This window comes from Mauremys reevesii, linkage group 9 (genome assembly GCF_016161935.1).
Source record: "Mauremys reevesii isolate NIE-2019 linkage group 9, ASM1616193v1, whole genome shotgun sequence".
In the NCBI taxonomy this organism is placed as follows: Eukaryota; Metazoa; Chordata; order Testudines; family Geoemydidae; genus Mauremys; species Mauremys reevesii.
Window position 1 is genome coordinate 55,245,963 of NC_052631.1, and position 14,831 is coordinate 55,260,793.

At 39.0% G+C, this 14,831-nt stretch overlaps 1 protein-coding gene across 18 annotated transcripts in view; it reads right to left on the bottom strand.

Annotated features, from left to right (window-relative positions):
- Positions 1-14,831, bottom strand: part of FARP2 (FERM, ARH/RhoGEF and pleckstrin domain protein 2) — a 209,780-nt gene that overhangs the window by 161,369 nt on the left and 33,580 nt on the right. For all 18 annotated transcript variants that reach the window (XM_039487655.1, XM_039487658.1, XM_039487651.1 and 15 more), the window contains exon 3: positions 577-681. In XM_039487655.1, coding sequence (XP_039343589.1) covers positions 577-681 — 105 coding nt within the window. The remainder of the gene's footprint in view (positions 1-576; positions 682-14,831) is intronic.

The following is a 14,831-nucleotide window of genomic DNA, read 5'->3' on the forward strand; positions in this document are numbered from 1 at the left end:
GGCATTATGACAAGAGAAGGGAGTATCTCACAAGTGGAGAACCAGTGTTAACAGGGCCAATTCGATCAGGGTGGATGTAGTCCAATCCCAATAATAGATGAGGCGGTGTCAATTCCAGGAGAGGCAAAGCTGCTTTTGTAATGAGCCAGCCGCTCCCAGTCTCTATTCAAGCCCAAATTAATGGAGTTAAATTTGCAAAGTTTTTTTGGACAACAGGAATGGTAACATACAAAAGCCAGTAAGTGAACACTTCAGCCTCCCTGGACATTCTATAACAGATTTAAAAGTAACTGTTCTTGAACAAAAAAACTTCCGAAACAGACTTCAAAGAGAAACAGCAGAACTAAAATTCATTTGCAAGGTGCCACCAGACTCCTTGTTGTTTTTGTGGATACAGACTAACACGGCTACCTCCTGATATTTTGTGAAGTAGTACTTTGACCTGATTGAAGCGAATTATAGTATACATTCACTGGGATACTCTTACATGGAGTTCCAAACTTCTTTTGACTGTTAGGTGGCAGCATTCATCCAAGACTTTTTATTATAATGAATTAATCAGGAACCATGACATACCCAATATGACTGGATGTTCTGGAACTCAATTCCAAAGTAGTCGGACTCAACCAAATTCAAATGCTTATAAACCTCTGTCAGCAACGTCTGGCCATAGCACTTGGACTGGAAGAGTAAAAATAAGAAGTATAACAAGATTAAATATAATTCAAATGAGTTCATTACAAAGTGGAAACAAGATGTATTAACATTTAAAAGCAGTGGAAAAAATGTTTCAAAACACTTTTGTATTATTGATCACTAATATTACTGTAGCATTTGGCTCTGTACAAACACACATAAATCAGTTAAAATTACTAGTGGGTATTTCAATAAATTAGCACAAATTTTGCTGTATAACTTGGAGATGCAGGTCCAGTGTTAGACCTCTAATTCAGTGCACCTGAAGTGGGAGAGGAGAGATCATTTTAAACTAGAGCAGCTGGAGGCCAGTTCAGCCACTGGACTTCAGTTATAATACACCGCTACCTCGATACAACACTGTCCTCTGGAGCCAAAAAAAGTCTTACTGAGTTATAGGTGATATAGATATAGATATAGATATAGAACTTGCGTAGCACTGCTTTACCACGTTATATCCGAATTCATGTTATATTGGGTCGCGTTATATCCGGGTAGAGGTGTACCTTAAGGCTGCTCTAATTTATCATTGCTTCCAATGGCACAAAGTTGGCTATGCTGAATGAGAATTCACCCTCAACAAGGAAATCCTCAGCTGGCAAATTGAGGCAGCTTTAAGTCCCCCTTGTACTTCCAGAGAAATACAATGGAACTTAGTGGGGCCAAAGATAAGGCCTCTAATGTAGATTTGAAAAGATTCACAGGTTGCTGGTCCACTAATGAGCTGGACAACCCTCACACAAGTCCCTCACTGACAGAGCTAGAATATGGGCTCTGTGATGGAGAATCTCAGCTCTCATAATCTAGCTTTTTTTTCTTGCAAGGACATCCAGGAAAACACACAACATGGTTGCTAAGGTCTTAAGGTATACACACCGGAGCTCCACTTCTGTGTCAGGAAGCTGCTGGAGTCTAAAGATCTCCATCTCTCTCACATTTGCTGTGTGTGTAAAATTAATTTGCAACATCCCAAAGAATCAGCTCGCTAACTCTCCCTACAAACTTTATATCAATTTTGCACACAAACAAAAACCACGGATACAAATTGATTATGTTAAGTGGAAGGAAGCAGCAAAAAATTTCATAACCTACCCAAAATCCTGAAGTTGGACCTACTTGTTCAAATTTTCAGCTCTCAATCGGCTCCCACTATTGCATGACTAGCAGCTAGCTGCCTTTCATGAATTCCCCCATCAGTCAATGCATCTAGATTGCATGGGGGATGCTCCACATGGTGGGTATAGGGATGAGGAAACTTACAGCTCCAGCAACACAAAGGGAAAGGAGATAAGGAAAAAGACAAAACTAAGCTGAAGCCACATGGGACAGAAGTTCTGTAGCCACTGAAAACCCATCTCTCTCACTGAGCTAGGTCTATCATGAGCACCAACTAGGAGAGCTTACACACTCAAAAACCAAATGGAATCTATTCTCCAGTTGAGTATCTAGCTCACTACCAGAGAGAACCTGACCCACATTCAACTAACCACCTCAAAACCAGATACTAGGACTACTTGCCTACCACCACTGCTGTCAGCAGAGGCCACAGTACAAATCATCTGTCACCATCAATGCTGATGGAAAGTAGCCAGGTAGAGGAGCCACCTAAAGGAACCTACATGAGATGGAAGGACAAGAGACAAGCAAGGCAGGGCAAGAAATACTTTTACCTTGGGGGAAGGGGGGAGAATTAGAGAATGATTAGTTATGGGAGTGAGGAAACTATGGAATACATACATTTTTATTTAACAAGATAAGGAGGAAGAGTATGGAACTAATGGATTTTTGGATGGGGCAGGGATGTATTTTACCTTGGGAAATGTATGTATGGATGAATGAGGTGGAACATTTTTGAGGAAGCACTTTGTTCAAATTTTGGTACTGTGCTATCACTGTGTAAAACACTAATACAAACTAAATGAGAAATGGAAACTCAAACCACAACCCTGACCCCCCATAAAAAGGTGTTTTCTAGCAAAAACAATTCTAGTTTTTCCCTGCTTATTAATATTTATGTTCAAGACTCAGTGATAATGATCAGTCTCTCCTTCAGTCTAGATTTCGGCAGGTAATTCTGGTACTGTGAAGGATAATGTCCAATATGCCCTTGATAAAGTATGTTAATTTAGGCTTGGTAGTGAGATTTTCCAGTTGAGTACCCTAAAGGAATTTGTATTGCTCAAAAAAGATTGTGTATACTTGAATGAGTCAAATCTCTGGATGTTCATATGATTTTGGTTAAAAACAAATAAAAAGAAGTATTTCTTCACACAACATACAGTCAACCTGTGGAACTCTTTACCAGAGTATGTTGTGAAGGCCAAAACTATAACACGGTTCAAAAAAGAACTAGATAAATTAATGGAGGATAGGTCCATTAATGCCTATTAGCCAGCAAGGGCAGGGATGGTGTCCCGAGCTTCTGTTTGCCAGAAGCTACAAAATGAGCAACAAGAAATGGATCACTTGATTACCTGTTCTGTTCATTCCCTCTGGGGCACCTGGCATTGGCCACTGTCAGAATACAGGACACTGGGCTAGATGGACCTTTGGTCTGACCCAGTATGGCCGTTCTTATGTTCTTATCCTTATCAGAATGGAAAACTACTTGAAAAGCGTATGTTTACTGCCATTTTAATACGTCGGTCAATTTTATTTATTCAGTGCATTCTGCATATAAACAATTTTTTCTAAGTAAATAATGTGAAGAATTGTTAAATTATCTGGTTTCTTATACCTCTTCTCTCAATGTCTTGATCAGTAAGTTTAATAGGCTAATTTCTATTTAAAAACTGTAAAATTCAAATATAATTACTAATTATAGTAAGGCAGAATACAGAAGATTATAGGTAAAGAATCATGCTGTTTGAATGTTTTCATTTTCAAGTTTGCCCTACTGTAGGAATCCCTCTCTAAAGCTTAGAAGGCACTATCATACTGAAATCTAGTCAATTTCAAAACAAAAAATTTGAAAAAACTTTCAGGTACTAAACCTGCTTCCTGAGTTCCCCAGTCTTTTTAAAAAACAAATTTCCCAAATACTTCTCTCCCTCTCCGCATCTTGTGTGAAAGACACTAAAAACTCATAGGGGAAAAGTGACCAACTTAATTGACTATACAGGGAAACAATAAAATTTGAAAATTATATAAAGTACTATCAAATTGCTAAAAATGAAAAACATGGAGAAAAATATTTCAATTAAAGTAGTTACTAGAAACAGTAACTGGAGTTACTAGAAACAGTACTAAGTAAAAATTCAGATAGGAATGTGACCTTTAAGTTGACTGTGTCTCCTTTAAATATAAAATGTATCAAAGAATGTTGCATTTACAAAGAGTAGTATTAAGTAATGTGTTGACGAAAATGAGTTACAAAGCTTGGGATCTAACAAAGTATTTCATTATTCTTTGTTTCAAGTTCTGTGGGAAAATTCTGCCTGGGAGAATTTGATTTAGTTTCGCAAGTTGTTTGTTGCATTTACCCATTTCCAGTTCATCTGCCAAGATACAACTCCATCATTTGACAAGACTCCCAAGTCTTTTGATTTTGTAAATTTCAAAATTAATTAGATTTTGTATTGTCAATTTAATATCAGTTATACCTGCATAAGAGCTGCACCAGGCAAGTTCTCTTAAACATGTGCTTAGAATTTTGATAACGTAGGAAACTGTGTATATGAATGCATACTAGATTCTTTAAAGGTCACAAACATTTCAATAGGAATTCCTCATTATGGCACACGTCCAGTTCTGAAATTGTCACATTCCCTATGCTCTGACAATAGTCTACTACAACTGCCATCACAGAATTATTATAGAAGTTCATAAAGATTTCTGTAAAAGAAAAATAAAGTGGCAGGTAGATCAAAGGATATGGTGCTTCAGCTGTAGACACAATTACTTATTTTTAATAATAAAATTAATGTTCCTAAAGGAAATAGAATCAGGACCATAGAGTAAAATTTGTATGAACCTGAATATTCAGTTCCAGCAGCTCCCATTGGCCCGGAGCCGCGATCGGCTGAACCTGCGGACGCAGCAGGTACACACACTGGCCTGGCCCACCAGGGGCTTTCCCTGCACAAGCGGTGGAACAAGTTTGGGAACCACTGGTCTAAGGGATAAGCAACAGAAAAGTCATATTATGTTTCTCTCACCTCTTTTGGGGCCAGATTACATATTTGGGGTTGTGTATTTGTCAGACCCTTATTATTACTTAAATATTATTCTACCTATATTTTCACTTTCAAAAGTATTCTCTTCCCCAATGAGTCTGAAAGAAAACAACCTGTTTCTAACCTAAACAAAGTACAAACACAAAACATTTAAACCTCCCTCCAAAAGATTAATCTCCATAGCCTTAAATTATTAGGGCTGTTGATTAATCGCAGTTAACTCACACAATTAACTCAAAAAAATTAATCGCGATTAATCACAGTTTTAATTGCACTGTTAAACAATAGAGTACCAATTGAAATTTATTACATATTTTGGATGATTTTCTCCATTTTCGTATATATTTTATTCTGTGTTGTCATTAAAGTCAAAGTGATAAAAAGAAATATTTTTCAATTCACCACATACAAGTATGTGGTGCAATCTCTGTCATGAAAGTACAACATTTAAAATGTAGCTTTTTGTATTACATAACTGCACTCAAAAACAAAAATATAAAACTTCAGAGCCTACAAGTCCACTCAGTCCTACTTCTTGTTTAGCCAATCGCTAAGACAAACAAGTTTGTTTACATTTACAGGAGATAAAGCTTCTTATTTACAATGTCACCAGAAACTGAAAACATGCATTTGCATGGCACTTTTGTAGCTGGCATTGCAAGGTATTTACATTCCAGATATGCTAAACATTCGTATGCCCCTTCATGCTTTGACCATCATTGCAGAGGACATGCTTCCATGCTGATGATGCTCGTTTAATAAAAAAAAAAAAAAAAAAAGCATTCATTAAATTTGTGACTGAACTCCTTGGGGAGAATTGTATGTTTCCTGCCATGTTTTACCGCATTCTGCCATATATTTCATGTTATAGCAGTTTCAAATGATGACCCAGCATGTTGTTCATTTTAAGAACACTTTCACTGCAAATCTGACAAAACGCAAAGAAGGCACCAATGTGAGACTTCTAAAGATAGCTACAGCACTTGACCCAAGGTTTAAGAATCCAAAGTGCCTTCCAATATCTGAGAGGGACAAAGTGTGGAGCATGCTTTCAGAAGTCTTAAAGCAACACTACAGAACTCGAACCACCAAAAAAGAAAACCAACCTTCTGCTGGTGGCATCTGACTCAGATAATGAAAATGAACATGCGGCAGTCCACATTGCTTAGATTGTTATCAATCAGAACCCGTCATCAGCATGAACATGTGTCCCCTGGAATGATGGTTGAAGCGTGAAGGGACGTATGAATCTTTAGCGCATCTGGCACATAAATATCTTGCGATGCCAGTTACAACAGGGCCATGAGAATACCTGTCCTCACTTTCAGGTAACATTGTAAACAAGAAGCAAACTTGTTAGTCTGAGTGACTTGCTGAACAAGTGGGACTGAGTGGACTTGCAGGGTCTAAAAGTTTGCATTGTTTTATTTTTGAATGCAGTTCTTTTGTACATAATTCTTTCATGTTCAACTTTCATGATAAAAAGACTGCACTACAGTACTTGTATTAGGTGAATATAAAAATACTATTTCTTTTGTTATTTTACAGTGCAAATACTTGTAATCAAAAATAAATATAAAGTGAGCACTGTACACTTTGTATTCTGTGTTGTAACTGAAATCAATATATTTGAAAATATAGAAAACATCCAAAAATATTTAAATAAATGCTGCTCTATTATAGTTTAACAGTGCGATTAACTGCGATTACATTTTTTGTTCGCATGACAGCCCTACAAATTACCCTAGTGATGGCCACTTGTTGCCTGGGCAACTTGCCAGAAGCCTAAGGGGCAGCAGCAGCATAAAAGGGTTGAGAGAATGGACTGTGATAGAGCACCTACCCTTAAAAGAAAATTCTTTCAATGATATGGGGAACTTTCTGGTAAAGTTGGGCTGTTAGACTCCTAGAAAAATGATGATGTGAATACCACAGAATAAAGTAACAAATCCACTTTTTTATATTCAAATACCAATTGTAACTAGCAGCCTTAATCAAATACTGAATAAAAATAAGCAACTCGCAAGACTTTTTGACAGCCCTAGAATTTGGGAAAGGATACTGCTTCCTTTAAATATACAGATACCAGATATATACTGGCAGCCACTGCACCTCATAAAATGCTGCTACAATTTTGACCCTGTGAAGAATTGAACATTTTTAGTTTATGTCATAAAAGCCAAAGGATTAATGATGCTTCAATAACTAATGGAAAAATCTGAGCTCAGTTATTTTCACCTATAACTCAAATACCTAGAGCATAATCCTGCTCCCACTGAAGTCAATGGCAAAATTTCCCTTTACTTCAATGGCATCAGGATTTGACCCTCTATTGGCAAGTAATAGAAAGGAGAACCTAGGACTCTCAGCCACAATCTACTAACTAGAGTTATCAAGCAATCATGACAAATCAAATCACTCATTTCAAATCTTTTCAGAATTCTGTATGTTTGCCCTTGCCTTGGTTGAAATCCGTTGGGCTTACCTGAAAGACATTTCAAATGAGAGGATACCTGACATCTGGCCAGAATGTTTTAGGAAGAGTGAGTTTTAGCGGCATTAAGTACAGAGATGAATGACACCATACATTAGTTCAACATTTCCAACTGTGTATTTGAGACTCAGTTATGTCACAAATGTAAATATCAGGTGGAGTTCTTTTTAACCACTGTTACTAGAATTATTGAGATGTAGATATTTTGTTTCAAATAACTTGCAGACCAGATAATTGGATTAATATATTATCTCCAATGCTGGATATACTTTGCTTGCTACACTATGGCCTGGTCTACACTACGTATTTATACCGAATTTAACAGCGTTAAAACGATTTAACCCTGCACCCGTCCACACAACGAAGCCCTTTATATCGATATAAAGGGCGCTTTAAACCGATTTCTGTACTCCTCCCCGACGAGGGGAGTAGCGCTGAAATCGGTATTGCCATGTCGGATTAGGGTTAGTGTGGCTGCAATTCGACGGTATTGGCCTCCGGGCGGTATCCCACAGTGCACCATTGTGACCGCTCTGGAAAGCAATCTGAACTCGGATGCACTGGCCAGGTAGACAGGAAAAGCCCCGCGAACTTTTGAATTTCATTTCCTGTTTGCCCAGCGTGGAGCGCTGATCAGCACGGGTGGCCATGCAGTCCCAAATCCAAAAAGAGCTCCAGCATGGACCGTACGGGAGATACTGGATCTGATCGCTGTATGGGGAGACAAATCTGTTCTATCAGAGCTCCATTCCGGAAGACGAAATGCCAAAGCATTTGAAAAAAATCTCCAGGCTACGATAGACAGAGGCCACAGCAGGGACAACACAGTGCTGTGTGACAAGCGTAACGGAAAGCCAAAGAATCAAATGGACGCTCATGGAGGGAGGGAGGGGGGACTGAGGACTCGAGCTATCCTACAGTTCCTGCAGTCTCCGAAAAGCATTTGCATTCTTGGCTGAGCTCCCAATGCCTGAAGGGTCAAAAACATTGTAGCCAGTGGTTCAGGGAATGTGTCATCAATTTTACCCCCCCCTCAAAGAAAAGGGGAAAAAAATAGTTTCTCGCCTCTTTTCAATGTCACCGTATGTCTACTGGATGCTGCTGGTAGACGGGGTGCTGCAGTGCTAAACAGCAGCATCCTCTCCCCTCCCCGGTGGCAGATGGTACGGTACAATATGACTGATAGCCGTCATCATCATCCTGTGAGTGCTCCTGGCTGGCCTCGGTGAGGTCGGCTGGGGGCGCCTGGGCAAAAATGGGAATGACTCCCAGTCATTCTCTTCTTTAAGCTTTGTGTCCTGGAAATTCAGTCCTGGCAGATGGTGCATTAGGGCTGGTAACCGTCCTCATCATAGCAGCTGGAGGCTGAGCTCCTCTCCCCCTCCCCCCGTTTCATGTCTAATAGAGATTCTGGACTATCATAGCAGCGGGAGGCTGTGCTCCTCTCCCCCTGCACCCTTTAATGAGTAATGGAGATGTCCTGCCTGGAATATCATAGCAGCTGAAGGCTGCCTCCCCCTCATTTTATCTCACTAAAAAGTCAGTGTTTCTTATTCCTGCATTCTTTATTACTTCATCACACAAATGGGGGGATAACTGCCACGGTAGCCCAGGAGGGGTGTGGGAGGAGGGAAGCAACAGGTGGGGTTGTTGCAGGGGCACCCCCTAGAATGGCATGCAGCTCAATATTTCTGCGGGATATCTGGAGCTTTGACCCGAAGCGGCTGTGCTCTCTGGTTCTCTAGTAGACTTGCCCCATATTCTAGGCAGGACTGACTATTTTTAGACAAAACATAAAGAAGGGAATGACCTGGGAAGTCATTCCCATTTTTGTCCATGCACCCCCGGCCGACCTCAGCGAAGCCAGCCAGGAGCACCCATGACAGCAGCAGACGGTACAATATGACTGGTAACCGTCATCGCCAATTTTCAAAGCAGCAGACAGTGCAATAGGGCTGGTAACCATCTCTGCTACCTTGCAAAGGCAAATGAATGCTGCTGTGTAGCACTGCAGTAACACATCTGTCAGCAGAATCCTGTACACATATGGTGACAGTGAAAAAAAGCTAAACGGGCTCCATGGTTACCATGCTATGGCGTCTGCCAGGGCAATCCAGAGAAAAAGGGCGCGAAATGATTGTCTGACGTTGCTTTCACGGAGGAAGGATTGAGTGACGACATTTACCCAGAATCACCCACGACACTGTTGTTGCTCCATCATGCATTGTGATCTCAACCCAGAATTCCAATGGGCGGGGGAGACTGCGGGAACTATGGGATAGCTACCCACAGTGCAACGCTCTGAAAATCGAAGCTAGCCTCAGTACATGGATGCACACCGCCGAATTAATGTGCTTAGTGTGGCCGTGTGCACTCAATTTTATACAATCTGTTTTAAAAAACCAGTTTCTGTAAAATCAGAATAATCCCCTAGTGTAAACATACACTCCTTACTTTGAGAGTTAGGGTAACTTATATCCTTAGCTTAGAAAAAAAGGTATATTGACAAAATGGACTGATACAGAGGCCCCTTCATTCCACAGACGGATTTCCATGCTTGGACATATCAGACATCTTCCATACAATGCCTACATAGACCTTCATATGACTCATCGGAGTTCTGAATGCAAACATAATGCAAACAAATTCCACAACCTGTTTTGTATGCCTTTTCGGTCAAATTTATTTCTAATTCTGACGACACATTGTGGACCTTATTTAGGGTTGTGTCAACCTCGCTTCAAGATGCTACTTTTTAATTACATATTTTCATATGCAGTTTGACAACAATTAAATAAGTATTTGAGAATATTTTTGTGTTTTCCATTAGACAATGAGAAAGTCTCTCACAGTAAGCATTTCACAACAAAAAAAACAGAAAAAAAAATTTAATAGCAATTATAATATGTTTCAGTTACAATTACTTGTTAATAAAAATGAATAGGACATAGTTTTGGTGATATTAAGATCCACATTGTGTGCAATGAAATGATGCCAAAATGAATGTCAATCACATTTTCAAATGGAAAAATTACTTTTCTCTGAAGAAATTTCACTTGTAAGAAGTTGCTCCAGCTGAAGTTTTGACAGAACTTTATCCCAAAGTAATAACTAACTAAAGCAGTTTTTCCTTGGGAGTATCCTAGACATGCAAGCTCAAGCTTCCACTACTGTACAGGCCAACGCTCTCCTCCAAACCTCAACACCAATACCCCGTTCAAAAATATATATTATTTTTTTCCAGAATTCATTAGTGCACCTGTTATTTACTTGGGTTTGTTTTATTACTAAATAAAATAAAATTTAAATATTAAAGTTAAGATATTTATAGAGCATAGGTCCATGTAGTATGTTAGCACTTAAAACATTTACAATTTTATACTATTCTCCATTCAGAACATTAAAGGCACACTCTGTTTTTCCATCTCTTCTCTCAGTTTGAGGATGCTTTGCATGTGGGTGAGAGCTTATAGTTCTCTACTGTCTGTTAAAGCAGAAAGGCTATAACAAACAAAGTTGTTATGGACACCACCACAAAAGGAAAAAAGATAGAAAACAAAGTAATATTAATTTGGTGCTGCACTGTGGGGAGCCCACGTTATCCTAAGAACACTTTTCTCCTAAACTCACAAGAAGTCCAACAAACTTATCTAGTAAGGAAAATATTGTACTGTGCATGCTCAATAAGTTATTTTCAAACTGCCCTAAATTGTATCTAATTTTTACAAATCTAGCAAACCACATATTAATGAGTTAAGTCTAAGAACATGTAAAGTTTGGCTTTTTAAGAACTAACCTTTTTAGAAACACGCTCTCAATGATTGAAAAAAGACACTAAATAATGGTAAAGTGCAATATGGTAAGAAAACTGTCCACCTGAAAACAGCATCTTTCCCCTCCACAGATCAGATTCCTGTCATAGGTTCATATCATAAAATAGGTCCTACCTGCTTAATCACAAAAGTAAATTCTGTCACCTCTTTTCCACCCCCCTCACCCGCAGCATTGCATTGCAGAGCCAATACATCTATGGGAGCAGGAGTTTGAACCTATTCTAGCTCATGCGTCATCAGATTTGGTAACCAAATTCCAATTACACAACCATATTGTGGCCCCAGTTACACCTATGCAAACCAATAAGACAACAGGATCACACAGATGTAAATAAGGACAGAATTTAGCCTACAGAATTTTTATTTCTGGTGATAGCACATGAGCCAGAAAGAATATAACTTGGTTTTCAGATCTCAGAGTTTCCGGGCTTGCAAAGAGGTAAAAAAACATTTTAAGTGTTCACAATTGATCGAGTCACTGAAAACAAATATGGAACCCCACAATGCCATTTATATAGAGAAAAACGGTGTATTTGTATTAGAGAAGTCTAGGGAATCACCAAGATCATGGCATCAAACACCACCGAATTTCATCAGCCACCATTTCACACATTCAGGGATTGTCTTCGCTACAACAGTTATGTCAAGTTACTCCGCTTGAGCTAGCATAGCTCAAAGGAGCAGCCATGCTGCAAAACACAATTTGAGCCACCCACAGTGATTAGATTAGCAACTAATGAGGTGCATTAACTCAAACTGTAATCTGTAGCTGAATCCCCAGGACACTAGGAACTCAAATATCAGCAGCACTGGAGCTTCAATCTACACCTCCCAAAAGGCCAGCCAGCTTGAGTTGAAAAGCAGCACTTATCACAAAATAGAGAGCCGTGCGTGAGAGGAGGAGTCTTGTTAGGGGCAAGTTATACCTAAAGCTAATATTGCAGTGAAGACAAACTCTCAGTCAGGATTCTGAGGGATCTTACAAAGTTATTTAGTCTCAGCTAACCTAAACAATTGTGCAAGGGTATCATCTGCAGGTTTTGCCACTTTACTGCAAACATTCTAACATGGAACTTTTGGGCACTCTTACTATTAATGTTTTCTTGTGTTGAAAGTAGGACTGACATGTGACTAAAAAAATTAATCACAATTAATTGTGCTGTTAAACAATAGAACACTAAATATTTTGGGATGTTTTCTACATTTTCAAATACATTGATCTCAATTACAACACAATGCAAAGTATACAGTCCTCACTTTATATTTCTTTTTTATTACAAATATTTGCACTGTAAAAAAGAAAAATAGTACTTCAATTCACCTAATACAAGTACTGTAGTGCAATCTCTTTATCATGAAAGTTGAACTTACAAATGTGAAATTATGTTCAAAAAAAATAACTGCACTCAAAAACCAAACAATGTACTACTTTAGAGCCTACAAGTCCACTCAGTCCTACTTCTTGTTCAGCCAATCACTCAAACAAGTCTGTCTCCCACAAATGTAATGCTGCCCATTTCTTGTTTACAATGTCATCTGCAAGTGAGAACAGGCATTCGCTTGGCATTGTTGTAACCAGCGTCACAAGATATTTACATGCCAGATGCGCTACATATTCGTATGTTAGCATGTTCTCTGGAATGGTCACCAAAGCACGAAGGGACATACGAATCTTTAGCATATCTGGCATGTAAATACCTTGCAACTCTGGCTACAAAAATGCCACGTGAACGCCTATTCTCACTTTCAGGTGACACTGTAAATAAGAAGTGGACTGCATTATCTCCCATAAATATTAACAAACTTGTTTGTCTTAGCAATTGGCTGAACAAGAAATAGGACTAAGTGGACTTGTAGGCTCTAAAGTTTTACATTACTTCACTCAAAAATAAAACAATGTAACAAAAAGAATTCTACATTTGTAAGTTGCACTTTCAGGATGAAGAGATTGCACTACAGTACTTGAATGAGGTGAACTGAAAAATATTAGAGTATTTCTTATCATTTTTACAGTGTAAATATTGGTAATAAAAATAATATAAAGTGAGCACTGTACACTTTGTATTCTGTGTTGTAACTGAAATCAATATATCTGAAAATGTAGGAAGAGCCAAAAATATTTAATGAATTTCAATTGATAGTCTATTACCAGTGTGATTAAAACTGTGATTAATTGCAATTAATTTTTTTGAGTTAATCACGACTTAACTACAATTAATTGACAGCCCTAGTTGAAAGACATCTTTACACTTTCTCCACTGTCTCCCTCTTATCATGGAAAAAAAAAGTCTACAAATCAATAAAGCCACCTCTTTATCCTTCTCCAAATCCCTCCTTAAAATTTATCAATGCTGTGACATTCAAATTACCAATCAACAATGGCTATGCAAACAGCAAGCCAAGACTTCTGTTTATTACGCAGAACTTGCTGTCTTATTGTAACCTTCTCCCTCAAGCTTCCTTACTTTTGTCTGTTGTGTCTACCTGTTGAGTCTCATTATAAGACTAGGGCTTGAGTGCTCCCCTTTTTAGTTATTTATTTCAATGGCATCTAGCACAATGGAGCCCTGAATCTTGATTGGGTTCAACGGGTATTACTATACTTTTTCCAGTTTCTCTTTCATATAAGAAAAAAGGGCTGAATATTTATTCTTCTGTGCACACACACCATTCCCCTATTGACAATGTCAGCTAACTATACAGAACTCCCGATACACTCAGACCATCCCATAACTACACCCTCAGGAAAAATCAAAATAATTAACCAAATCATTGATTTAAAAGACACTTCATAGAATCATAGAACTTAAGATCAGAAGGGACCATTATGATCATCTAGTCTTACCTCCCGCAAGATGAAGGCCACAAAAGCTGACCCACCCACTCCTGAAATAATTCTCTCCCTTGACTCAGCTGTTGAAGTCCCCAAATCCTGATTTAAAGACTTCAAGTAGCAGATAATCCTCCAGCAAGTGACCCCTGCCCCATGCTGCGGAGGAACGCGAAAAACCTCCAGGGCCACTGCCAATCTACCCTGGAGGAAAATTCCTTCCCGACCCCAAATATGGCGATCAGCTGAACCCCGAGCATGCGGGCAAGACTCTCCAGCCAGACACTCAGGAAAAAGACTTTCAATATCCCAACATTGACCCTCGGTACTAATTACCAGTGGTCGCACGTTATTGACCTATTGACTAAATCACGTTATCCTATCAAACCATTCCCTCCATAAACTTATCAAGCTTAATCTTAAAGCCAGAGAGGTCCTTCGCCTCCACTGTTTCCCTCGGTAGGCTGTTCCAGAATTTCACTCCCCTGATGGTTAGAAACCTTCGTCTAATTTCAAGCCTAAACTTCCCGACTGCCAATTTATATCCATTTGTTCTCGTGTCCACATTAGTACGGAGCTGAAATAATTCCTCTCCCTCCCTGGTATTTATCCCTCTGATATATTTAAAGAGAGCAATCATATCTCCTCTCAACCTTCTTTTGGTTAAGGAAAACAAACCGAGCTCCTCCAGTCTCCTTTCATACGACAGGCTTTCCATTCCTCGGATCATTCTAGTGGCCCTTCTTTGTACCCGTTCCAGTTTGAATTCATCCTTCTTAAACATGGGAGACAAAAACTGCACA